The 27084-nt window shown below is 34.4% G+C and overlaps 2 protein-coding genes across 5 annotated transcripts; one reads left to right on the forward strand and one right to left on the reverse strand.

The window, feature by feature from the left end:
- Positions 1-9144: 9144 nt before the first annotated feature.
- On the forward strand, positions 9145-14457 carry LOC107023123 (J domain-containing protein spf31-like). 3 transcript variants are annotated; one of them, XR_001457170.2, is made up of 10 exons: positions 9146-9395; positions 10472-10562; positions 10673-10733; positions 12268-12345; positions 12916-12989; positions 13394-13507; positions 13584-13691; positions 13948-13986; positions 14094-14258; positions 14336-14457. XR_001457170.2 is itself a non-coding variant. In XM_015223696.2 (9 exons), exons 1-9 carry the CDS (start codon positions 9265-9267, stop codon positions 14096-14098), a joined length of 747 nt encoding a protein of 248 aa, XP_015079182.1. In that variant the 5' UTR covers positions 9145-9264; the 3' UTR covers positions 14099-14449. The 3 variants fall into 3 exon arrangements, 2 of the variants coding, with proteins under 2 accessions (XP_015079182.1, XP_015079181.1); XM_015223696.2 differs by having other exon boundaries at positions 9145-9395; positions 13902-13986; positions 14094-14449; XM_015223695.2 differs by having other exon boundaries at positions 14094-14449.
- Positions 14458-14580: 123 nt separating this feature from the next.
- On the reverse strand, positions 14581-26362 carry LOC107023122 (serine/threonine-protein phosphatase BSL3). Of its 2 annotated transcripts, XM_015223694.2 has the most exons (22): positions 25292-26362; positions 25064-25124; positions 24893-24971; positions 24728-24807; positions 24532-24626; positions 24352-24451; positions 23250-23319; positions 22025-22126; positions 21856-21937; positions 21553-21732; positions 19066-19336; positions 18722-18962; positions 18469-18639; positions 17480-17718; positions 16895-16979; positions 16677-16775; positions 16404-16603; positions 16252-16327; positions 15571-15706; positions 15329-15468; positions 15184-15247; positions 14581-15104 (listed from the first exon to the last, which is right to left on the reverse strand). In XM_015223694.2, exons 1-22 carry the CDS (start codon positions 25695-25697, stop codon positions 15091-15093), a joined length of 2991 nt encoding a protein of 996 aa, XP_015079180.1. In that variant the 5' UTR covers positions 25698-26362; the 3' UTR covers positions 14581-15090. The 2 variants fall into 2 exon arrangements, with proteins under 2 accessions (XP_015079180.1, XP_015079179.1); XM_015223693.2 differs by having other exon boundaries at positions 14581-15247.
- Positions 26363-27084: the final 722 nt, after the last annotated feature.

A 27084-nucleotide genomic window follows, 5' to 3' on the forward strand; every position in this document is an offset into this window, starting at 1 on the left:
GGTATTGATAGAAGATATATATGTTCTTTCAAAATTCATTAGTCTAATTGATAGTGAAACTGTTCGAGAATAATTGTATTTTACTTCAATTCATTTGAACAAATTAGAAAACAAATAAGACTAACACACAATAGGATTTTATTTCTTCAATCAAAATCATTACAAATATGAACACAATTGAAGGCATTTATAATAGAAAAGCCGATCAAAATCAGCCAACTGTGTTTAAAAGGAACAAATTATGGGTGATTTAATGATTTAATAAGAAAATAACATAGTTAAGGTACCTGAAGGGAAAAACCCAACAAGTTTAGGGATTAGCTTATGAGTTCGGCCTATTTAAAAACATGTTTGATCTATTATATATCGATATAAAAACATCTTTTGGTACTAAAGATCATAAAAATAAAAATACAATAACACTTAGTAAAAATTGAATGTACAATAAAATCATATCCCATTTTTAGCTTATAATTTCGTCAACAACAACTTTTAAATAAATTATCAATAATTCACTCACTTATTAACTCAATTTATTTGATTCGTTCAAATTCAACTTAATCCATATATTTAAGGTTGTGTATCGATTTCCATGTTGCGCTAGACCAGCGGTTAGATATGATTTTGCTTTTTTAACCATAAGAAGGATTTGATTTTTCGTTGGACTTTTAATTCCCTTGGCTCATCACATCCATCGATCGATCGATCAAACTTTATATTGGTAGACAGCTAACAATTCCAGAACTTTAGTATATTCCTACCAAATATATAACCTCTAAAGTTACATAGCTTAGGGCTCTATAATATGGTACGTGTCGTATTTACATGCGTCCGTTGAAATTTTATTCCAACTTTTCATGCCCTTTTCAGATCTGTATTTACTTTTAATTAAGTGGACATGTGTTTGTGTATATAGACTATAGTCTTTTGAGACTCAAAACGAATAGTATTAATGAAAGATTTTCCTCACGAGGAATTATATTGTACCTATATTTTAAAAGAATATTATTATGTTGTGACTATGAACTACAAACTGAAAATGTTTAGTTAAGTTTTAAGGGAAAGTTAATACTCGAGGTCGAAAATTAAACAAAAGGTGATGAAAAAAATTCTAATGAGGGTAATAAGTAGTTTATATATGTTGTGTGATAATCAATGAAGTACCTAGCTAGCACCAATCGAGGTCATGGTGACTGCTAAGTAGTTCTTCATCGTTAATCAAGAGGTTTCTGGTTCGAGTAAGGCCTGTAATCGTCTTTGTTAGGAAACACAAGTGGGTATCAGACATCGAATGAGAAAAAAAAAGAAATATCTCACACGCTAAACGTTGCTTTTTTCCCCTTTATTTATTACTCCCACTTCTGGTGTGTGTGGTGCTAGCCAGATTTTTGAGGTTTTACTTAGTTTAAAGGAAGATGATTGTCGTAGGTCAATCTGACACAACCCACTATTGTACGATTGGGAGGAGAATTGCATAAGTATATTTTATTCTTTTCAAATCTTACTCGTCAGCATTGAATTTATCATTTGTTGTTGTAATATTCTAGATAAGTTATACTTCAATTGCAATTTTAATTAGATTGTTTTAACGAAAATCTTGTATATTGTGTTTAAAAATACCTGATGGTTTAAATATTTTATTCTAAGCTCAATAAGCTGTCTCTTTTAGAATTAGAATTTAAAAATATAAAATTTTGAATCCGCCTCTAATTATAACGTCAGTTAATACATAAGCTATATCCTTAACAAAATCACATGAACACGATTGATGATACTGTGGAATAATAATAATCGTTTTTTCACTTGAAGAGATTTTTTTATATGATAAATAACGTGTGAGTGAATATAATAAAAACCGTAGAAACTTTATCCTCTATCCTATACTATTTGGTTTTGCGATCCAGAAAAAATGATACCTTGTTTTAATATTTAGTAGATTCTAAAATGACCAGTTAAAATTTCCTAATTAAGTGCATAAATAACAGAATTTTTAAAGTAGTAGCAAAAGACTATTAGTCTAAATGCTATTTATGGAACAACATTCGTTTACCTAAGGAAAAAAACATATGCCTTTGTACCCATGATAAGATAAGGATGCAATTAGGAGGATTCATTTTTTCTTCCTTATATTCTTTTCATTTATTATTTATGAGTAATTACAATTCTTTTGGTTCGTAAGTTACTTGTAAATTTTTATGTTAGATGGTATTTTATCAGGCTTAATATATTTAACCTTTAATTACTTGAAATATTCAGGTTTGATTGTCTTACTTATTTATAATTTTCATAAAATTTTAGAATTATTAATCTTTTTCTTGTTTAATCATCCATGCGTTACGTTTCATTTTGTTTGTGAAAGTTACAAGATTACAAGTTACAAGTGAAAAAAATGAAGAAAATAAATTAACTTTAGGTTGATCGCGAATATCTCGCTCTCTTTAAGGAGATTCAAGTCCCCTGCAACAAATCTTTTCACCAGTTCAATAGTAGTAATCTTGACTCGTCTCCTCCAGAATATAACAAGCTAATCACAAAAAACAACTCAACAAAGTCTGGACAAATATCGAATTCAAAGCTTAAAAAAAAAAATCTTCCTTCAACTAATTAATCAGAATGACTAACTTATTTTATGCACTCTATATTTTCTTGTAGTCAGAATAAAAGAAGAACATGACTATTTACAGCTAAGTAAGTTTTTCTATAATAAATAGGAATATAATAGGACCGTAAAGTAAAATAAATTCTTGGAGAGACTTTTCTTACTAGTCAAGACCTACCTTGGAGAGTGTTTTCAATGAAATTCTTGATTCAAGTAAAACTTGTTTAATATAAGTTTGAAAGATAAAAGAGGATAAAATTATGATAAAAATAAAGAAGAAAGAGAAATGTATTGATAAAACAATAGTAACATAACCAAGGTAAAGAGATCAACTACAAGAACAAAAATTGAGAATATTATTGTTAGAAAAAAGACATAAAGTGATAACCGAAGCTATCTCGAATTTTTAAAAAGAAACTTAAACTATGCAAACATTCTATTCTCCCCCTAAACAATTCTGAACTGATATTATTACATCATTTATTGTCTACCTGGTATGGAGAGTGTATGCACTCTCTTAAAGAGCGTGAACAAACAAAAAAAAACGAATATAATTTTATTTTTGCAAGTATTTTGCTATAAAATACATTTTCTTGTTTTTCTTATTATTTTTTTCTTTTTCTTTCTTCCTTCTTCTTCAAAAAAACATTTTCATCTTAATTGAAGTTCCTCAATTTAAATGTCACTTTTTATCACAACGTCATCTCCCCTTTTTATTACTATTAGTTTAACTATCTCTTTAATTTAAAATTATATCTAAACATTATATTACATTCGAACAATTTGATAAGCACATTAGATTTAATGATGATTAGTAGGTATTATTTATTTTTTTATAATCCAAATTTCAATTAAACTTTTCAAATTTCGGAGAATTATGATTCTTTCAAAATTATCATTTCTAATTTTGAAATTATATGAAAATGAGCTAAATTAATGAGATGATTACGGAGTATCATATAGTTTTTATTTTATCCGATTTCAATTAAATTCTTTCAATTTTCGAAAATTAATTTATTCTTTTAAAATTATGATTCTAATTTTGAATTTAAATGAAAATGAGTAGTTGATGATACTTCAAAATTTTAAATTATTTAGAAAAATAATTAATTTTGTTATCAATAATTTAGTAAAGTATATATAATATTATGAATAGAATTTGACCGTAGAAGAAGAAGAAAAAGAAAAGAAAAGAAAAAAAAATGGGAGTGAAATTCAATTTGACATGAAGGGTGAAAAAAAAGAAAATAAAAAAAGGTGGAAGATGAAATAAAATTTAAAATAAATCAGAATTAAAATTCAAAAAATAAGAGAGAGAGAAACCTAAACAAAAAAGATAAAGGAAAAACTCAAAATGAAAAAAATAATAATACATTTTTAATTAAATTAACACGTATCATGTACTGATTGGTGTGTGAACACACTTTCTTTTTAAAATTTGGGGCTGATAGAAAAATGGTATAATATTACTCGGTCATAATTATTTAGTGGGGTAATAGGACAATCATAAAGATAAAATATTTTTTAAAAATTCGAGACAACTTCAATATTATTTTACGTCTTTTCTCTTATTATTATAAGCTAACTTTTATCTAAGGAGGTTAATTGCCATCTTTACATGATTATCAAATTAACAATTATTATTTTAATTATTTAATAAGTAATCTGATCGTATAAATATTCATCAATTCCGCTACACATACAATTATAACTTTTCAAACAATGAGATGCATCTACTGTTCTTAAATTCCGATTGCTGGCCTTCCGTTAATGAAGGATCTATAATTGATAAAATAAAATAATTAAAAGTGAAGACACTTCCGTACATATTTCTTTTTAAAATTTTCTTTGATTTGATGTATCAACAAATATTCTTCACTGTATTCTCTTTTATTTATTTTTAAAATATATAATTAAAACTTTACAAAAATAGTAATTTTACTGTATTCTCCTTTGTTTGGAGAATTTTATTTTTTTAAATATATTTAACTTTACAAAAAATTAGGAACAAGATGCTTCAATGAAATTACTATTTATTCGGTTGTATTCCAAAATGGGAGAAGCCTTTCAAATCATTAAAGTCGGATAATCAATGGAAAAAGTATGTCTTTTATATTATATTATATAAAAATAATCAACTTTATTAATATAAAAATACATATATCTATATTGTTTATATTTTTTTATTGTCAATATATATGTATATATATATATATATTTTTTTTTGTTGACATTACATATGTATACGTATAGAGCACTACAATGTGCGCGAAACTGGGTACACACATAGAGTTGTAATAGAACTTAAAAAAGTAATCTATTAAGAATTCAACAAGTAAAATAAATATATTGTAATTCAGAGTTTATAAATTTAAAATCTTAATTCTTTGTTTATGTTATTCAGTGCCTATTATATTTCATAATTTGAATAAAATTAATATACATATATATATATAGTTAAATAAATGTAGATAAAATATGAAGCATGTCTTCAAAGAATAAAATTGTGTTGTAAGAGAAAAAAAGATATATGCCAATGGACAAGGAAAAAGTTTAGGACTAATGGTACGTATTAATTAAGCAGTAGGGCACATAAGGAAGCATGACTTGATTTGGTCTGATCTTTGTCTACTAATTATTATTAAGTCTCCAAATATCATATAATATAATGATTACATACTTAAGGAGGATTAACCAAACCAAGCCATTATATAAAGCCATTTTCCAAAATAATATATTTTTTCAAAATTTTACAAAACTAGTATAAACGTATTTCACAGTAACGTTTTAGGATATATTTTTTAAAAAAAAACTAACAACATTAGGTTGATATACGTTACTGTAAGTAACGTTTTACTTCTAAAACGTTACTCATAGTAACGTTTTAGGAGTAAAACGTTACTGAAAATAACGTTTTAGAAGTAAAACGTTACTTACAGTAACGTATATCAACCTAATGTTGTTAGTTTTTTTTTAAAAAATATGTCCTAAAACGTTACCGTGAAATACGTTTATACTAGTTTTGTAAAATTTTAGAAAAATGTATTACTTTGGTAAATTGTTTTATATAATGACTTAATTTGGTTAAAAATTCCATACTTAATTACTCCCTATAATTACTACTAGTTGTTGGGGTACAACACAATAAGAATTGCATGGGATGAGACATCACTTTGTACTTTTTGATTTATCTTTGGCTTACATCACTATCTTTATAATTTAGTAAATTAAACATATACTAGGACTGCATATCGAAAGCTACAAAAAAAATCATATTTTTTTTAGTTTAAAATTTGATTACATTTGAGTGGTCATTTTTAAAAATATTATTTTTGAATAGATGAGAAAAGAAAAAAAATAGTTTTGTTTTCACGTGATAATATTACTAAGCTTCCTATTATTTCAATAATAATAATCTATTTTTCAAATTTTAAATTACACCGTATAATATAACCTTTTCATAAATTAATCGTGAAAATATTTATTCTAATAATGAAACTATTACAGCTAGCCTCGAAAGTCATTCATCTAAAAGTTTTTCCAATCCTTTTTGTTTTAGAGCTTTGTAAACCGCACTGTGCATAAATTTAAGTTTGAGGTTTATATCTAGCTGTTTATAAACCTCATTAAAAGATAGTCAATATCATTGAATTTTACCCCTGAGATTTCAACTTTATAATAACATATGATGCGATTGAAAATATCCCGTGAGCATTATTTCCTATATGTGTTTCTCATAAAGAAATATGGAATAATTGCCAATTTGTATAAAATATTAATATAATGTAACAAATAATATTTGGATCACCATTTGCCCATCAAATTTCTCTCTTTCACTTTTTGGTTCTTATTTCTTCAAGTATAGTAAGTTAAAGCAAAGCCAACGAAACAAAAATTGCAAGTTGTTTGCAACATCTAATTCAAAACAAAAATTCGTGGTTTTGGTTCACAAAGTTTATAAAGTCAAGAAATATTGATGGTCTTTAACAAGAATTTTGTTGTTCGAATTAGAGGGAAAAAATAAATAGTTGGAATTGAATTTGCAGCTTCTTATATGAAGTGTGAGCTTCCTTTCAATGTATTAAATGATTAAAACTAATAAACTATTAATTGAATCATTAAGGGTATCTTAATTTACATTGGTATGTTATTGTTATTGTTATTGCATTAATCGGGGAATAATCAAGTGGTCAAAACCGATAAAGAGAAATTGTTAATAAACCTCCTAAGAGTTGGCATCGAACACTTATTGTGAAGCTACACATTCCTATCTCATTTCGTATACATTTAAAATTTAAATAATAATCCGAGAGCAATGAAAATATTTTAGATTCTTGTAATTGAGAAATTTTTTATACAAGATGTAATTCGGCCCAATAATTTGGGTTGGACTTAAAGCCCACTAAATCAGGCCCGTATTTATCATTGGACAACTTTCACATATAGCAAACAAAAAAGGAAAAATAACTTAAATACACAACTATAAGTTTTATATTCTCTAATTTTTCCTTTTTTTTTAAATATTACATAATTCCCTTTTTTTTTTTAATTTTAGTGTAAGTTTATAGATACATTACATTCTCTCTCCTATAGTACACAATTACCCATTTTAATGCCTATTTTTTCTCCATTAAAACACTCAACCTTTTAAATCAGTTTTTGAATTTTGAATTTTCTCCATTTAAACACTCAACCTTTTAAATCAGTTTTTTAATTTTGAATTATTAATTTTAATTAATTTTAAATAAAAGACCTAATTTTGAAATTTTGAATTTCAAATTTAAAAAATTTCAAATTTCAAGTATGGTGCAGATTGTTGCAGCCTCGGACCAGTTAAAGGGCTCGAGGAGAAAGAGCTACTTGCCCTAGCGGCTAATAAGCACCTATCTTTTGCTTACACACCAAAAACAGAAGAACCAGTGCCTCTTGCCTTAGAAGAAGTTAAGGTGATAAAAACAAGTAGACAATCTTCATCTCATCCCAATACATTCTCCCAGTTACCGCTTCCCCTTCCTCTTCCTCTAGCATCAACTTTGCATAAGGCCAAACAGGACTCAAAGAGTTAAAGTTTGTTAGGCCTACATTGTCTCGGGTTAGTATTTTGGTACTTAAAACTGTTGTTGAAATTAGTAAAAATTTTAAGGAATCTAGTGTGCTTGCCGATACATTGTATATTGTTTTAGATGGTGAATTGATACATGAATTTGTTGTGTATCATAATATTTTATATGTATCATGAAGTTTTGAAAATTGTTATAATGTATCATTCAATAAGTTTAGTAAATGCGTCTTCAACTGTGCTTGATGATACATATAGAATCAGTGTGTACAGTGTTTAGTCAATTCACTGACACATGTAGTAGATATGTATCACATGTTTTGCATATAGTATGAATTTCTGAAAACTGATATCATGGATCAGTAAGGTATTAGTTGTTTAGTTGATGTACTGATACATGTTTTGAAAATTGTTATAATGTATCATTCACTAAGTTTAATAAATGCGTCATCAACTGTACTTGATGATACATATAGAATCAGTGTGTATATTTTTTAGTCGATGTTTCTGATACATGTATTAAATACGAAATTGAATCTCCAACAACGATTCCGTCGATTTTGTAACTTTCATTCTGCAATTCGTTCACCCAAATTCCGGAATGTCTCATCAAAATCAAAGTATTCATCTTGAAAAATCCACTGTAACAACAATAAAATTACTGTAGTTCGAAATTTAACAGATAGTTCAAAAAAATTGTTTTCAAAATAGATGATATAATCTTTGTTTTTCAAAATTTGAAATTAACATCCAATTAAGTGCTGATTTTATGCTGATTAATGATATGTTATCGTAAATTTAGCTGTTTTATTAACAACATTAACTGTACCGTTTTTTCCCCTTTTTTTCTGAACAGTTTAAAATTACCATGTATCATTTACCATGTATCACTAGAGTCTAAAGTATCACGGCTCAACAAATTTAAGGGATTTTTTGTAAATACTAAATTTATCGGGACAGAATGAAATTATTGAATTACACTATGGGATTCCTTAAATTTTCACAACAAAAAATTCATATTTGTATGTTATAGCAAAGTTTGCATAATTGCGCTCCATAGCAAACATAAAACTGTATAATTCGCTATACATATACAATTGTATAATTCGTTGGCCTTTTTCTCTGCAATATTTTGAAGTAAAATGTTTGTAAATTGTATAATTAAGTGTATAACACGAAGATATATATTTTTGCATGTGTATATACATTTCTCTTGCTTTATACAAAACAGAAACAGAATTATACACTTCTGTTTATAAAGCGAGAGAGGTGAGCGAGAATGGAGAGTGGCGAGCAAGATTTCTGGGAGAGAGACGTTGGCAAATTTTAGCTAATGTTTGCTATGGAGCACAATTAAATCAAACCCTAGCTATTCCATTTATTTTAGGTTATTAGTTTGCTATTATATACAACTTTCCCTTTATCATTTGAATAGTAATTTGGCCCAATAATTTGGGTTGGACTTAAAACCCGAATACCCAGTATCAGAACTCTGTGCCCGTTAAGCTGTAAACGTTTTGGGAGTTTTCATCCCCGGTGGCGAAGTGGTTGATACGTATAACAGGAGAGAGATTCGCAGCGGAGCGTGAACTCAACGCTTGATTTGATGGGAGATAACAGCTCTGTCACCGCCGCACCATCTCCGTCGTCGGAAAAAACCTCCGCCATCGAGGACGCACTTCTCAAGCAATTCTTCGCAGAGGTCAGCGAGGTTGAGCGCGACAACGAAGTTATAAGGTTCAGACTCCTTCCCTCCTTATTATATATGCATATACAGATACAAAACAAACAAGACATAGATATAGATGTATGTGTGTGTGTTTACATCTGTTTGTGCCGCGATCCTTTTTGTTTGTGTCAATTATTTGTTCCAAGTTCTTCTCCACTTGTATAGCGCGAATTTTACAACATAATGCTATTCAGGTAACTGTAATTGTATTGTATGATTTATCTGTGAGCTTTGCCGGGAAGAAGATCAATAGTTTCTAACACCTGAAGAGGAAAGTTATATGGGATAAAATGATTTAAAGATTGGTAGGATATTATCTATCCTTTTAGAACTCTCTTTTTTATAAGTTTCGGTCTTTGGAAGGAAAAATCACCTTCTAGACAACTACTTTGGACTATGATTTGTATTTATTGAGGATCGAGCTTAACAACAACTACTACATGCCTAGTGAAATCTACAAGTTGGGTATGGGGAGATTAGAGTGTTACGGAGACCCTAACCCTATGTCGTGGAGGTATAGAGGTTGTTTCTGAAGGACCCTCGGCTCAAGTGCTGCAAATTAGAGTGGTTATGAAAAATGGAAGTGAAGAAAACATAACAAGTAATAAGCAGTCACAGTAAACAGAAAAGGAATAGTAACAACTGCAAAGTAGTGCAATAATTCGGAGGCTAGCCACCACTTCATCCATGCCTCATCAATATGTTGTCTCCAGTCCACACCTCCAACCTAGCATTAACTCCATTGCGTGTCTCATCAATCAGTACTATGTCATCTAACATAAATCATGGCACCTCATCTTGATTATACCACTTTAATTCATCCACTACCAAAACATATAAAAACGGGCTACTTGTTGATTCCTGGTGCAAGTCCATCTTGACTAAGAAGTGCTCCGAGTCTCCTCCCACTGTTCAGTGTTGAGCTTAATAATAGTCATTTATTCTTTTTTGACATGTACTAGTTTCCTTTAGATGTGTATATCTTACCTGTTGATGTTGATAGCTGAATAAATACAAATTCAATATTGTTTATTATTTGCATTATTCTATATTTCATAATTTGGTTCAAACTTAAAATTTACAGGATACTTTCATGCTTCAAGTTGAATCCATTTGAATACCTTAACCTGTCATTTGATTCATCCATTGACGAAGTTAAAAGGCAATATCGTAAGGTATATTTCTTGAAAGTTGAAATTTCCATTGGACTCAAATGATTCCATTTTTTTAATATCAAATTCTCTGACTCAACCCTAATATATTACCATAACTTACATCTATGCAGTTGTCTTTGCTAGTTCACCCTGATAAATGCAAGCATCCACAAGCAAAGGAGGCATTTGGTGGTAAGTAAGCCACTTTATGTTGTTCGTTGTATAAATGAGTATTGTTATTTTAGGTATTTATTGAGCGAAGGACTTCTCTATTCAAACAAAAAATTCATTTCATAATGGATGAACACCAGGTTCGCTTGTTTCTATACTTTGATAAACGGATCTTTGCATTGAGCAGTATTTTGGGAAGGGAGAAGTGGAAAAAAGTGATGAGGGCTCGCTTCAAAGAAGCGCGAAGCGTGATGTGAAGCAGACCTTTTTCAAATAAAGCGGTATTTAGTATAAAAATAAAAAATACTAAATATGTATAGATAAATAATCAAGCGCTGCAGAGGAACAGAAAGAGAAGAAATGAAGAAGAGAAGAGAACTAACCTGTAGCAGCAGTTGCAACAGTCGATCAAGCAGGGAAAATAATTGGAAAGATGTGCTCAAGTATATTTACTGACATTGAAAAAATAATATTACAGAATTTTTTTAAAAAAACCCTAATTAGTGCTTATCTCATTTAAGCGAGCTTCTTCTCGCTTTATAAAAAGCGCGCTTCTCACTTTTGGGACAGAAGCACACACTTTTTCATTATTGTCTCGCTTCAAGGCATTAAAATACAACCCTGTCGCCTCGCTTCGCTTCTCGCTTAACGCGAGCACTTCGGCGTTTTTAACAACACTGGCGTTGAGTATATGGGTTATGCTTTACATGTTATCCCCTGTTCTATTCATTTGGTGGTTTTATGTTAGAAATTGATATCTTTCATCTTTAAGCTATGTTTGATCATTCCATGAAACTTTTAAATTGGAAAGTCACTCAAATTGGATTCTTAATGTCCATGCGGTAGATATATTTGGGAAGTTGTTTTTCTATTGTATTAGATTTGTAGTAGTTATTGACTGCAGTTACTGCCTCTTAGTGACCGGTTTAAAATATTTTGTCTAAGAATGGTTATTCAACTTAGGCAACCCCAGGGCTTTAAAATGGGTACCCTACTGAAGAGAGCAGAAGACTGCAGTTCCTCAGCCATTGATGTGAATCACATAGGTTACTCGCGACATGTATACAGGAAGTATATGTGGAACTACTTGTTATTGTATGCAATTGTAAGACTTTCCATAGATATATCTTGCTTAATGAATGATCTCTTCAGAAATTAGCATATGCCAAGTCTCTGTTGCTATAGCACCAGAAAAAACATATTTTACAACTTCCGAATTCTGGTTTATACTGGGATCTATCTGTTTAACTACCGTACAAAGATTATTTTTACAAGCATCAGTTTTTATTTATTTTGTGTATTGCTTGGAGCGATATTGTTTATGTATATCATTTATGTTGACTCAAAAAGAATTTGAAGAAGCATGGATGAGAGCTGTAAAGGAGCCTAAAAGCATTAATCTCAAAAGATTACTCTTGTAAATGCTTATATGTAGTCTTATTTTGAGATGATTTGTTTTTTTTTTTTTACTGCTCAAGTAAGATTTTATGTTTTATATCTTTCCCCTTCCTGCTCGTGAATTTTATTTTTCAAAATTTTCTCATGTTGTATGCAGCCTTAGCTAAAGCGCAACAGTTATTACTTGATCAACAGGAGAGGGATTACATTCTGAGCCAAGTTGTTGCAGCAAAAGGTCTGTCGCATCCTCGCTATTCATTCTTTTGTTCTCTTTAGTCTTCCTTTCGCCATGTATAGACTGCATTGACATTCTCTCTGTATTTCCAATGGAGCATTTGCACTGTTGCTGCAATTCTTCAGTGTCTGTTTATGATATTCTTTCTTTTTTCAAATGGGACAATTTTGAGAAATGGGGTTTGTTTCAAAATTTGATTTTTTTTGTTTAAGCTGAAGAAGTGCTGAGGAGTTGTTTTTCACCCAAAACTCTTCTTTCACTGAGAAAACACGCATAAATTTTCCCAAACAAATCAGCTTACACAACTTGTTTTTCAAAAACTTCTTCAATATGCTGTCCAAACTAAAGATGATAACATATAGGGTCAAAAAACTTGTTGTTCTGGTATTGTGAGCCGTCTTCTATAACTCAACATGGACGGATGGAGACTGTTCTGTATTTTCATTATGTTGCTCACTCACTGGAACTACTATATCAATTATTCTTCTGGTTTCCTTTATCTCTTTTAATATTTTGTCTCCATATAATACTGAAACTTCTTTGTTTTCCCCTTTTTGTGTATGAGCACAGAAGAATTAAGATCAAAGTGGAAGAAGCAGCTCAAAAAAGATACTGCTAGCAAATTGAAGTCATTAGTTACTGAGGTAAGTCTGCAATTCTCTCAGTTTTTTAAAATTGATCTGAATTTAACTGGAATTATTGCTTCTGGATATTCAGATGGTGAATTTCTTCCTAATGTTGTATCTTCTATTGAGATGACATTATATTTTTACAATGAAACCGTGAACATCTCACATAATCAAAACCACATTAAACCGTGGTTATGTAACTTCATGCGTTTTAGACTTACTCTTGTTTCACCATTCCACTAGTATGTTTTTTATTTAACTCCTTGTGTTTCGTTTTTTGCATGATTATTATTCCACCTTAATGATTTGCGTAGTAAGGAACCTATATGGTTTCAATAGAGCATTTAGGAAAATATATAGCACTATGTAACTTTTGTGTTTCAGATGGTTGATTTCTGTACTCCTGATTGTGCAAACAGGGTAAATATGACCAAGAGCATGAGCAGTCAGAGGAATTCCAGCAGCAGCTGAAGTTAAAGGTTAGAGAAATATTGACAGATCAAGAATGGCGGAGGAGAAAAATGGCAATGAGGGTATGTTCCTTAGCTGTTTTTTTAATATGTCATCTTTTTGGATTTCTTGTTAAACTTACTGTTGGATTTTGCGAAGATATCTGAAGAGGAAGGTCGCTTGAAGAAAGATGAGGAAGAAACAAAAGAGATGTGGAAAAGAAAACGTGAGCATGAGGAGCAGTGGGAAGGAACTAGAGAAAAGAGGGTTAGTTCTCTAGCTCATTTATGGTTATTGTATGTTCAGTGAAGTATGTGATTTATATAACTCGCAGTTGGTGAACTTCTCAGTAGTTTGCCTATTTTTCAGGTTCATAGGATTTATAAAAGATACTGATGGTGTATCCTCAGTTACTATTAACATGTTTATAGCAATAGCAGTACTATAGTTAAATGTTTTCTAAGTTATGATCTACAGGTAGATCTCTTCCTGATAGCTGCTTGCTTTTTCTTCGTCTCATCAGGTGTCCAGTTGGAGGGATTTCATGAAGGGTGGGAAAAAGGTATTTTTGATTTGCTTAGATTGCCGTCAATAACTCTTTTGTGATGTTAAAGAAGGTGTGGATGGCGAACATCTTGTAATGATAAGTTTCATCATGCATTTTTGCAGGCTAAGAAAGGAGAGATTCGGCCTCCAAAGCTTAAGACAGAAGATCCCAACAAATCTTATGTTCAAAGACCAGTTAAAAGAGGTTAACCCATGTACTGTGATGGGTTTTTACTGCTTCCATAGTGCCATGAATCCTCATTGAAAGCTTGAAGTGGCTTCTTGAGTGTAAGCTTCAACCTTGTGTAAAGTTGTATTTGTTAAAAAGCTAATTATTGAGCAGCAAATTACATTTTGCTCTCCAGTGTTGACCAGGTAGTAGAGAGCTTTTGGAATTATGTTCTGTGCACCTTATTAGTTCATCAGACTTCATCGTATGGAATAGAAGAGAGAAAGAGCAGGGCAATTTTACTGCTTTAGAGAATGACTGGATCTGGTATTTCAACACCTAAAACAAAGGGTGAAGCGGTACTGCACCATAGCTTTCTTCAAATGAACTCATCACACATTCTACGCAAAAAAAAGTTTTTAAAAAAGGAGCTTCATGTAATCAACAAGAACCGTTAACTGATCTTTAAAATAGCTTATCTGCAACTTACATAGTAAACAACACACTACAATTTTTGTTGTCTCATTTTCTTGTTCAGGAGGTAGTATATTTTACAAGGCAGCGATACACAAAGCAACGACATCTATGATACATGAATTACAACAGCTCAGGACTATCTATCTCAGCAATCCGCAGACAAAAATGATGATACACCTAAACGATGAAAAGAATATGTAGGGACTAAACAAAGAAAAAAAAATTCAATGAAAACCCAGCACTACACGCCCATGACAATGATCAAAACTCCGTCTACCTGCTTGCGGCTCAATGTACACCTCTATCGAAAACCCCATCTGCTCTGTATCATGATGAAACAGAACTCACGAATTGCCACCTCCAATATCTAATCTGATTTTCTGAAGACCCTTCCATGGAAGAATAACAACGTGGCTCAAGCCTTAAACTTTTCGCGAGGATAAGTATCTCCATTGAACTCTGATTGGTGATCGGCTATGTACATATCACTGGAAATCCGACATGTTAGCATGAGCCTGGAAGTATAGCAAGACAATTGCACTATAATTTAAGTCCAAGCAACAGAACCTCGATCATTGGCTACTTGAGGACGTCCTCTGGTTGGTGTCGGTGGTCTGTTGGCATTTAGTTCCTATCCCAAAAATAACGAGCAAGATCAAAAACACATCAAAGAGAAAAAGAAAAAAAAAGAGAGATCTGGTAAATAACAAACCTGCATCCAAGTGTCTTCTATATGCCGCTCAGGTGAAGTTTCAGGAGAGGAAATTGCTGGCGGCAGTGGGTGAATAAGTTTTGGAACCACAACAAGATCTCTACCCAATACCAAGATAGCACCAGCATTATTGGCAGTACCTGTAGAAAGGATGAGAAAAGAACAAAAAGAATTTGCATAAAGATAAAAGACGTTCCAAGAAATAGAAAACCTCTAAACATCCAAAATTTGCGACATCTTACCACAATAATTTGTGGCTGAGAAAAGTGTTATTAAATGTCCCTGAGCAAATCGTTCAAATCCATCCATCACACATTCATGCGCTCGGACAATCAGTTGAAGATCATTATTGTTGCAGAATTCCATCACACGATCGGGCTGCATGTATGCAAGTGTTAACATTAGTTAAACGAGAAATGCAAGGGAAACTATAACCAACCAAATACCCTGGAGACCAGGATAGCTAGGAGATATCTAATACTGAAGCACCACATAAACTGAAGTACTAAGACTCCAGTCCAGCAAACAGACAATAAATGTCCCAAATAACTGGAAACTTTAAGTAGTGAAAGCCCAACTGGTGAATCAAATAAGTGACTTCAAAGAATCGTGAGTTTAGTATCTTATAAAAGGTCCAAGCTACAAAGATGGAAAAGCTGCAATTGCACAAAGCGAACTCAAGAAAATGACAGCCCATAGAATGTCAAAGTGAAGCAGGGCGGACAAAGCAATCTGGACTTTTTTGTTTGAATTATCATCTCTTTCCATACTGGGTGGGCCCTTTTAAAGAACTCCAGTGAACTGATAAGAATATGCAGCTTCCCAAAATAACAGACAATAGGTTGAGCCAGCATCCATAGTATCGGACATTGCATTTGGAGAGAAAAATATCTCAAAATTGACACGAAATGTAAATTACTCACCCCAAAAGTGACCAACCCAGGGCCTCTTGCATTGGGTCTTAATCCTTCAACACTATCATTTTCTGTAGGGTCAGACCTACAAGCACGCGCCAGCGTGAGAAAGTATGAGGATGTTAAAGTTAATGAAGGAAGCATAGGAGAAGGAGACTAACCACAATAAATCCATAAGAACAATTGAGCCAGCATCCATAGCAATAGGGCGTTGGATATTTTCTATTTGTTCAACATGATTAATTGACCTTCCAATACCACCATGCATACAGATTATCTTTTTCTCGATTAATGCTGCCAGAGGAAGCCAGTTGAACAACCTGTTAAATCGATGCCAAGCCCAAATTCCATCTCGCTCACCCTGTTGCATATATAGACATCAGTGTCTAGCTTGAAAAGCAATTACAAGCTTTAGCCAGTAAATCATAACATACCATGCGTTCAATGCACTCAATTCGAAAGCCGAAAAGCGCATTAATATCAGCAGCTTCATGGTTCCCACGAATTAGATGTACATTGAGGGGATACTCAACCTAAAGCATCAATTTATGTCATCAAAATCACAGGGTAACTAAGAATGTGAAAGCAAAGCAAACATCAAAATATAAGAGGTGCCTTTAAAGCAAGAAGAAGAGTTAGAAACAAGAGGTACCTTTAAAGCGAGAAGAAGGGTCATTGTTTCCAAACTGTGCTGGCCCCTATCAACATAATCTCCTAAGAAGAGGTAGTCAATATACCTGATGGTCACTTATCGAAATTAGTATCAAGACTAAAAGGACAAATATCGACTCCACAAATCAGATCAATCAAAAAATTGGTGCAAGTCTGCAGGAGTCAGAACTACAGGAGAGACAGCAAAGAGACACCAACAAAATATTGTGACACATTTTCTCTGTACTCCTTCAAGGAGTTAGTTTGGTTCTTGTTTTGGTAACAATTACCAAGAAGCTCTCACAAGGGCTTAATTTAGAGAAAGAAAAAAGAAAACATTCCCTTCCATTTCCATAATAGTGTTGCCCCACAAAATCAAAAACAGTATTCTGATAGCCTACTGAGACACCTGACAGTTACAGCAACGAGCTGTGATACACGCAATGTCAATCAAAATATCCATTTCAAAACAAAAATGAGGATTAAGATAGAAATAATACTACAACCCAGGGAACTAAAGACTGTCAAAAGGACAGCTGGAACAGAAAATAAACTAACAGAAGCAAGATTGAGCCAAAGCACTTACGATATATCCCCAGCGGTCGATGGGGAACCATACTCATCGAAAAGACGCATAAGATCCCCAAATTGCCCATGCAAGTCACCAAATATCTTAATAGGAGCCCTAAGCTGTATAACACTAGGTTCACTCGCAAATATCCTTTCAGCACTGTCACAAAGATCAGCTATCTCATTGCAGTCCAAGAAAAACTGTCGCCGAACAGGCGGTTTCCAGCCACGAGGCTTCAGAAGATGGGATATCACCTGAGATAGCAAGGAAAGAAAAATAATATAACTAATATATTGCAGTTATTTGTCTTTACACGATATAAAAGCTTAAGCTATAAAGTTGATCACAGTTACATTTTTTGCAGAGTGGAAGTCTTTGCTCGGGTGTACAGAAAAGTTAGGGGCCTGATTGAATTAAGACAGACAGTCCAGCTCTCATCACATCCCCCCCCCCCAGCTCACCCTAGAACAAGGCCACAACATATACACAAGGAAATATAAATATTATTCTCTCTTTCTTCCCTCCAAAGTACTGTTGCACACTTTTACTCCCCAGTTCTTTATTGAACTTCTTAAAGACCTATAGTTCTATGTTTAAAAAGCACTCTTGAGAAACACTTGCCAAAATCAAGAGGAGAAGAGATAGTTAGAACATATAACCTAGAACGGCAAATGGAAACAGTCAATAAAACACCTATCTTCCTAGTGCAATAGAGCAATGCCAGGAGCAGAACAACCGAATCGGCCATCTTACTATCTAGCTGCTACTCAATGGCCCTTCAAATGGATATGCCAAAAAATAGAGACAAGCCAAATATATTGGATTTAATTAATTCAGCTACTTATTTAGCAAGACTTATGCACTGTTTCCACCATGGGATTTTGAAGTTTCGGTGCAAGCAGTTTACCCTTTTAACTTTCATGAATAACAAATCCGATAAAAATAGTAAGCCATATTGTGGCACTTAATCTGGTAATTCATCTGGAGACAAATCATTGTAGTACCTTTTTAGGAACACTGTTGATGGACATTTGACGATCCAATAGTTTCCTTGCTGCTGTTGCATTTTCTGGTGTTCCATAACTAACTCGCCTGCCTTCATTTTCAAACTGATCAATCGAAAGCTGCCGCACCATGCCACCTAGAGCACCACCAGTCTCTGCAGCTATAACCACCTTCAATGCATTAAGGCACATCATCAGTCAACTTATGAGCAAACTAAGACAAACACATGGTATTAAGGATCTGAACACTGACAGCACGATGATGCAGCCGGACTCCAGCTGGGACAGAATTATTTGATAAGGCAGAGTCAGGCTTGATCACAGTAGACGCCTGTTTTCCACTTGGTGTTGCCTCCGCTCCACGGTCCCTATCTGGAAGTTCAACTTCTCCATTCCCTTGTTGACGAGCTTTTGCAGCTGCTAGTGTAGCAGTAATAGCCTCAGCTTCTGCAGCAGAAGCCTCCACTAAATATTCAACACCTTTAATGAGTCTCCTGCAAACGAAACAAACCGCAAGATATATTTTTAAAAAACTAATCATGCATTAACAAACCAGAGATAGCAGATATTGTTGTTCCTATGCAACTGCAAACTCACCGAGGTCCTTGAAGTGTCGCATTTTCAGTGCTTATATCAGAATACATATCACCATTTACAGGGGGGGCGACAGGAGTTCCCAGTACGACTGAGCCATCATTAACTGCTTCAGGGTCTGTTTGCCTCGTTCTTTCATCACCAAAACCATACCTTCCTGTTAATCTACCCGCTTGTATATTAACTGCAGCTGCAGCTGCTGCATGTGAAGCTGCACTAGTTGTTTCAGCAGCAGCCAAGTCTTCAGCAACAAGTAAGTCATCTAGCAATACCCCTGCAACCAAAAAAACAACAGGATTAAACTTGTTGAAGAAACAAGTGATCTAACTTCTGAGTAACTTCCAAGGTATATTTCATTACACTATTCATATTATTTATAGTTGGAAACATGCCACAGATACATTTGATGTTATCTTTTGACTTTCACATTTGACGGAGTATTTTGCTGCTTATACTTTGAAAATTAAATGAATGCATTGCATGAAGAATAAGGATGTCTACTTGTCCATAATTAAAGAGCTAGGGCAGGGCAGGTTTGAAGTAGCTGACTTGGTTGTTGTGTCATTTTTAAGATGCTGAAGTGTCTGAAGAACGGAGGTGGAGTACTATGATCCCATTGTATAAGAGATATTCAAAACTACGTTAACGAAAGGGGTATCAAGTTGTTAAGCCACACTATGCAAGTTTGTGAGAGAGTGGTGGAGATGAGGGTGAGGAGGTTGTGTCTTTATCCAAGAACCAACTCGAATTCATGTCGGGGCTATCAACTAGAGAGGTCATTCATTCCATGAGGTAGAGCAATATAGGGAAATAAAGAGGGACTTACATATGGTGTTTATTGACCTTGAAAAGGCTTAAGACAAAGTCACAAGGGAGGTTCTATAGGGATGCATGAAGGCTTGAGGTGTACTAATGACTTGGCCCAATTGGAGGTGCAACCCCATCACTAAGGACAAGAGGAGGGTACTAAGAGCACTTGGTAGATAGAGTTGCACCAGGGATCAGCTCTTAGCCCATTTCTATTTGCCTAAGTGATGGAGAAATTGTCGAGCATATCCAAGGCAGGGTGTTATGGTGTATGATATTTGCAAATGACATAGCTAGGCTAGAGGTTTGGGACAAACACAGGAGTCCAAAGGCTTCAGGTTGAGCAAGACCAAGACAAAATACTTGGGAGTGCAAATTCAATGATGTTAAGACATGGGTTGGTGTGGAAGACTTGATACAGTGATCATCCCCACGAGAGGATTTAATCTAAGGAAATGGGGAGATCAATGATGATGTCACATCGTACTGGTGTGGGATAGACGAAATAGAGACATGTGTAATAAGGAAGTGCCACCGAAATTCAAAAGGTATGTTCTACGTAGTAGTGGTTAGTTGTATGGGCATACAAGGAGAAATAAGATTAGAAATGTAGATATCCATGACAAGGTAGGAATGGTCTCGATGGTGGACAAAATGAGGGAGGCAAGGCCAAGATGGTTTGGACATCTAAAGAGGAAATGCATAGATATCCTAATGATGATGAGCGAGAGGTTGGTTATGGTGGGTCCAAGGAGAGGTAGATGTAGGCGAAAGAAGTACTGGGGGAGGTGATTAGATTGGACATGCGCATCTTCAGCTTACCAATGGCATAATTGTAGATATGAAGGTATGGAATTCGCAAACTAGGATAGAGGGTTAGTAGATATGATGGTAGTTGGAGGACCGAATCTATGGTATATGTTCAATTTTTACGGTAGTATTAGCAATAATATCATAGTTTCTTGTCTTCGATTTTTTGTTACCATTGGTGTTTCTTGTGCTTCGATTATCACATTATTTCGTTGTTGTTACTGTTCCTTTTTATTTCTCTTTCAAACTGCTTTGAAATGCTTTACTTGAAGCTACGGTGTCTAGCGCAAACAGTCTCTTTACCTTCCCGAGGTACACCCTACCCTATATGTTCAATTTTTACGGTAGTATTAGCACTAATCTCATAGTTTCTTGTCTTCGATTTTTTGTTACCGTTGGTGTTTCTTGTGCTTCGATTATCACATTGTTTCATTGTTGTTACTGTTCCTTTTTTTTCCTCTTTCAAACTGCTTTGAAATGCTTTACTTGAAACTACGGTGTGTAGCACAAACAGTCTCTTTACCTTCCCGAGGTAGGGGTAAGGATTGTGTACACCCTACCCTACCCTCCCAAGACTTCGCTTGTGGGAGTACACTGGGTATGCTGTGGTTGTTTGCTATATGCATACTAGAGATGGGATTCAAATAGTGAAGACCACTTATGAATGCCTAAAACAAAGCACATCCAGCACCACCCCGGAGACGAAGAAAGATGATAGAAGATACTTTTAGTTACTTTACGGATTCATTTTTCACAGTTCTGATCAGCTAGTTACTTTACAATTCCAAAGAAAAGTAAAAATGGTTGTCATCTGAAAATCAAACTGGAAAGCAAATATAAGAACATTCATTGATGTCTATCTTATAGTCTTACCGCCACGCAGACCACCATAAATAAATATCAAGTCACCAACAGCAACAGCTGCATGTCTACAACGCCTAGTCAATTCAACTGCAGCATCACCGCCAGCTGCATCTGCACTAAATCTGCCAGTTCTAGGACTAGTGACAACAGAAGTTGTGTCACACCACACTCCTGCAGCTGTATCAAGAACTGCCAAAAGGGGGAAAGTAACCATGAGAGTGAGGAATGAACATAACAGTTAACCGGAAGTAAAAATAAAGGAGTTAAACAAACAGCGGCTCCATTGAGTATCATCAGAAGTAAATAAAATACCTGCTATACTGGAGGAGTCCTCCACCATGCGACCACCACCAAGTGCCCCTCCAGATACATGGAGCCGAGCATTAACAAAAACCTATAATACCAGAACATAACAGAAAAATATTATAAGAAGATTTATCTGAAAGATGCAGTTGATAAAAGGCATGAAACAAACACTTACAGCGGCATGTTGATATCTAGAGGATGGTGACACACCAGGAGCAATGGCCCATTCCCAGCGCCCATCTCTATGCTTGGCAAGTCCATATGCGCTGGCTAGTGGCTGTGGATTATCAAGGCATTGGAAGAAGTATAAGTACAATCAACCAATGAGCACAAGGGCACACGAGAACGAAGTAACAGCTCAGATTCCCAAGACAAACCAATTACACCAAGAGAAAGAGGGAAAAAAACAGAAAAAAAAAACAGAACTCTTGAATTCATCACATATGTTACATGGATCATCATATCTGTTCTTGACGAACCCATGTCGAACAGGTGTAGCACTGCATAGGTGTGTGCACGTCATGGTTCTTCAAAATATACCCACATTACAATCACTTGTGCAACCCATATCAGATACATAATCATATACTCGCTACAAAAAAAAATCCACGTATTTGCACTAGACTTACTGACCATTTTGAGAAATCTGAAAAATTATGAGAGCACTCGGTCAATTTTAATTTTTTTAAAGTCGATTTCAGTGAAACTGTCAATGTACACTCTATGTAAATCTGGCCAAAGCTAATGCAGAAGTCATCAAGGTTTACAGTCATAGGCAATAAAATGCACATCCAACTAAACTACAGTTTTCTGAAGTACCGTCCAGCCAAGCTGCATATATTTTTTAACTTCAAGCCCCAGATATCCATTGTTCATTTATCACTAATCAGCTGCATATATCATTGTTATGTTTAAGTGGATGAAGTTCAACACAGCGTCATCTTTCACTGACAGTTTCTTGGGCATAGAGGTCCAGAAAAGACAGTTGTAAGTCTATTATTTTTAAGTTAGTGCACAAAAGCCGAAGTATCTAAAAGACATGATCTGTTAAAAAGATATCATGTTAAAATAAGAATGTTTAAACACAATTCGCCAAGATACAAAAGTGAATGAACAAAAGAGCCCCTTATCTAGCAGTAAAACTTTTTAAGTTGGAGGTGATTTTCATATAAAATATGACAACGACTCTACGTGCGGAAATGGGAATAGAAGAGGAGTTAATGACAAAGATAGGGCTGAGAAAAATAGAGCACCATTTGTTCTAGAAAGAGAGCAAACGTTCTGGCGAGCTACCCTTCTAAGTGCAAGTAAAAAAATGGTAACGACAAACCAAGGAACAAGTAAATCAGCATAAAAAACATCCTTTTTTCTAATTGCATAAAAATATTTGCTTCACTCACCACACTATTGGCATCCCTCCCTCCACAAAGCAGAAGGAGACCATCCGATCTCGCACTTGCAGTTGCGTACCTATCCAAGTAACAAGAGCAGATTAGGATTTAATAACTTTACTGGACGGTTGGACCAGATTAAGACCACAAGAATTTATCTTCAGCTGGACATTATAAGAGGAAACTAGAAGCTCGGCCTCAAAACAGAAAATTAAGAAATTGTTGAAGATTAAAAAGTGTAGAACATTTTCACCAAACACTTGTACAGCTTCAGTTCAATAAACAGTACAGCCTAAAAAAACTTTGCTCAAGAAGATGCAGAAACTCTGAAAATATAAGAGACTAATATATGCTCAATCTGCAATTATTCATCATATAACCATCTTCTAGATAAGAAAAGAATGCATTTCCCACTTCTTGAGCAAATGTTTGTCATTTTTTTTATATATATACAAGTGGTGGTATACGGGCCACCGAACATGCACCTCAGCTAATCCACGACAGCCAGTTATGCAAGCACACATGATGACTCTTCCTTTTATTTCATTGTACCCTATTTTTTCCTCCAAGCCTGCAGACGTTTCAAGAGCTTCTAGGTCTTTGAAACAACTTTCTTCAATGTTAATCTGGAGGTCCACGTAGGATATAACTAAACCAGCTCAAGTGACCTTCTCACATAATGCAATTGTAACTATAACAACCCCAATACTTCTTTTTAGAAGTCAAAGGATCTCATTGCAACTTCCCAAGTTCATGTCCTACCCAACAGTAACTCTTTCCAGTTTCCCCCCCTTGGTGACTCGAAACTCCAACCATATGGTTGGAGAAAAGGGTTTTACCAGCAGGCCATCCCCCCATAGTCAAGGATCAGATTCATTCTTCTAACAGATAAATAGTGACCAAACAGTCATTAAAGATTGCCACTATTTATCACATGCTACTTCTTCAATTGACATGCACAAACAAAATTTTAAGTTCTTCACCATGTAATGAAGCACATAAAGTTCAGAAAAGCAAAATGAATACAGTTGAAGCAAGGACAAAATAGTGAACGTCATGTACAGTGAGGAGTTAAAGTAAACATCTTCAAGAAAGAGATCATGAAATTTACATGCAAGGAGGTGGGCCTTCACCCTCAGGCTCCAATTTGCGCCATTCATATGGCTTGGCAGCTGTGTCCAAAGCCCAAACATCAGCTAGAGGTCGCTTACCTGAAAACAATGGATTAAATTATTAATTCTTTGTATATTATTGCTTAAATTAAATGGAAAGACCTCTTCACGAGACTGACCATCATTTCCACCGATAGCCATGAGATATCTTTGCCCTACCAAAGCCATGACGTGGCCATAACGTGGCCCTGGACCAGGTCCTTGAACGACAACCCTAAAAAGAACAAAATTATTTCAGTAGCTGATCAGCGCACTTCACCAGCGAACACTATGTTCATCGAAACTAAGTTCCTACTTGAACTGCTAGGTGCTAACCTGTGCCATCGTGGGCGTTGTTGTGTAAGGTCCAGAACATGAAGATCCTCAGCTGACAATCCAGCTGGACCAATTCCACCCTGGATGAATAAGATTGAACATATTAACTAGCTGAAGTATATAATCATGCACGATGCAAATGAAATGCTTTCAGTTTCTACCAACCTGAATAACAACCATAGTTCCAACTGCAGTAGCAACATGAGCAGCCCGTGGTGTGGGTGGCTCTCCTATTGGGGTCATCCTGTAATTATTAATAAACAGGCGCATACTTTATCCATTCTAAGTAAACAACAAATTAGATTGTAGCCTACAGTGACACCAATAGCCACTTACCTAGACCATTTATTTGTCAAAACATCATAGCAGTGCACATCAGCAGTAGCCCCAGCTAAACCTGCAATTAAGACCTCTTCTATTAATTGGTCACTTCATTCATTGCTTTTAATCTACACAACTGGAAAGTAAACCATATTCTAATCAAATTCAAAAATTGTCCATGGATTGCCCAAAAAAGAGGTGGTCTGTCAAGTTGGATAATTAGGAGAATTGGAGGAAACATACGAATTCCAGCACTTCCAGCAGAAGAAGGAGTTCCTGAACCAGCAGAATTCCCTTCAAGAGCAGTTGCCCCACCAAAGAGAATAAGCCTAGGACCAATGTAATTGGGGCTACCTTCCTCTCCAACAGCCGGTACAGCCGTTAATGTATGCCCACACCTTGGCCCTGGACCATCCTCCTTCTTCTCCATAACTGCGTGCACCACAGAATATGTAGGAGCACACCTCGGCCCCGCAACCAGAGTACTGCCTTGCTGCTGCTGAGGCTGAGAAGTGGCTGGCTGTTGCTCATCCTTAGGAGTCTCCGGCAGAGATCCCCCGGCTGATGACTGGCCGTTTAGCTGCTCCGGCGCCACGCCTTTATCCTGATCGTGATCGGATTCGGATGACATCGTTGAATCCACATCCATATCCCTCACCTCGAAACCCTAGATTCCTAAGCTTATTGGAGCTACAATCCTCAATCATATCCACTTTGGATCACCATTTCCAATCCAATTCAAACCACAAATGTCGAAAATCACAATTCCCAGTCCCTAGATCCTCTGATTCAAATAAATCCAACTTTTTCGAAAATATTACAGACCAAAAGGAGAAAATTCTAGGTTTCTCTTCTCTCTCTTATTCTCATGAAAAAAAAAAAACTTCAAGACGGTCTTCGAGGAATACAATAGCAGGATCAATCCTAACACTTTCTCTCTCTAAAAGTCCTTCTCTGTCCAATCCTCCATCACTCGTTTTCTCTCTCTATAAGTATTTATATGTATCTATAGATTCATACGTATTTTTCTGCGGATAGTATCTCTGTCTCTCTCATCTGATGTGAATGGTTTAGAAGATATGTGACTACGGTGGACTTCATTCTTTACCCCTCAAGGTACAAGTCCTGATGCATGATGTACCCTTTGTTTTCCCAAATAGTACAAGCATTAATGCATGAGGTACATCAGATTTGTGCCGTCGTCAGATTTTCGCTTTTGTAAAATAACCGGTTCCGATTTCAACGGGAGAAGTGCCCTTGTTGATTGGGTGAAAAAGAAGAACTCCGTCAGACGCGCAGGGGAGGCGCGTGTAGCGCGTGTATGAAACTGATTCAGCCTGACAAATACATATGGGATGAGAGCTGGCTTTGGCTTAAGATGATGCTATTCATGATTGGTTAAGATTTATTCATATTATTTTATTTTATTTTTTAATCGTTTTATTATATATTTTTGTTCCTTTAATTTATCATACATTGTACTTGTATCGAAATGCCAGATCATGAATTGTGAAATCTTCATTGTAGGGATTAAAATGTATGCATATTTGATTATTTTTTAAAAAATTTAGAGCAAATATACTAAATATCAATTATATACGCATACTTGGTTATCTCTTAAAACATCTAAAGCAAAAATATCAAATATCAATTATGTAATGAATTGAAATAATAGTATTTAGAGTATTTCTGTCATTTACGTGCACTAATATATTCATTTGATAAAAGAAGACTGTTATTCTTAAAAACCATGCAAACTCTAAAAATAACGTTAAAAAAACATTTCAATTTTATCGACATCTATTAATTGGAAAATAAGTTTTAGTTTACCATCAGGTTGATTTTCAACCTATTAATATTGTATCCAGAATTATTATCTTATCTAAGATTTATATGGCGATAATATAACAAAATGATAATGACATGAATTTGTACTATTATTATTTATTTTTATTTAACATGACGACGAAATATATCTGAATTTGCTAAGAAATATAACAAAAAGTTGTGATATATAACAATACTCAAAAGAATAA

This window comes from Solanum pennellii, chromosome 6, assembly GCF_001406875.1.
Source record: "Solanum pennellii chromosome 6, SPENNV200".
Lineage (NCBI taxonomy): Eukaryota > Viridiplantae > Streptophyta > Magnoliopsida > Solanales > Solanaceae > Solanum > Solanum pennellii.

Excerpts from the sequence above, each read along its gene's own strand:
- LOC107023122 (XM_015223693.2), bottom strand. The coding sequence starts at position 25,697 with ATGGATGTGGATTCAACGATGTCATCCGAATCCGATCACGATCAGGAT. Across the intron at positions 24,452-24,531 it reads GGCTATCGGTGGAAATGATG|GTAAGCGACCTCTAGCTGAT; the intron begins GTCAGTCTCGTG and ends CATTGTTTTCAG. Across the intron at positions 21,938-22,024 it reads CTAGATATCAACATGCCGCT|GTTTTTGTTAATGCTCGGCT; the intron begins GTAAGTGTTTGT and ends CTGGTATTATAG.
- LOC107023123 (XM_015223695.2), top strand. The coding sequence starts at position 9,265 with ATGGGAGATAACAGCTCTGTCACCGCCGCACCATCTCCGTCGTCGGAA. Across the intron at positions 9,396-10,471 it reads CGCGACAACGAAGTTATAAG|GATACTTTCATGCTTCAAGT; the intron begins GTTCAGACTCCT and ends TAAAATTTACAG. Across the intron at positions 13,692-13,947 it reads AAGGAACTAGAGAAAAGAGG|GTGTCCAGTTGGAGGGATTT; the intron begins GTTAGTTCTCTA and ends TCGTCTCATCAG.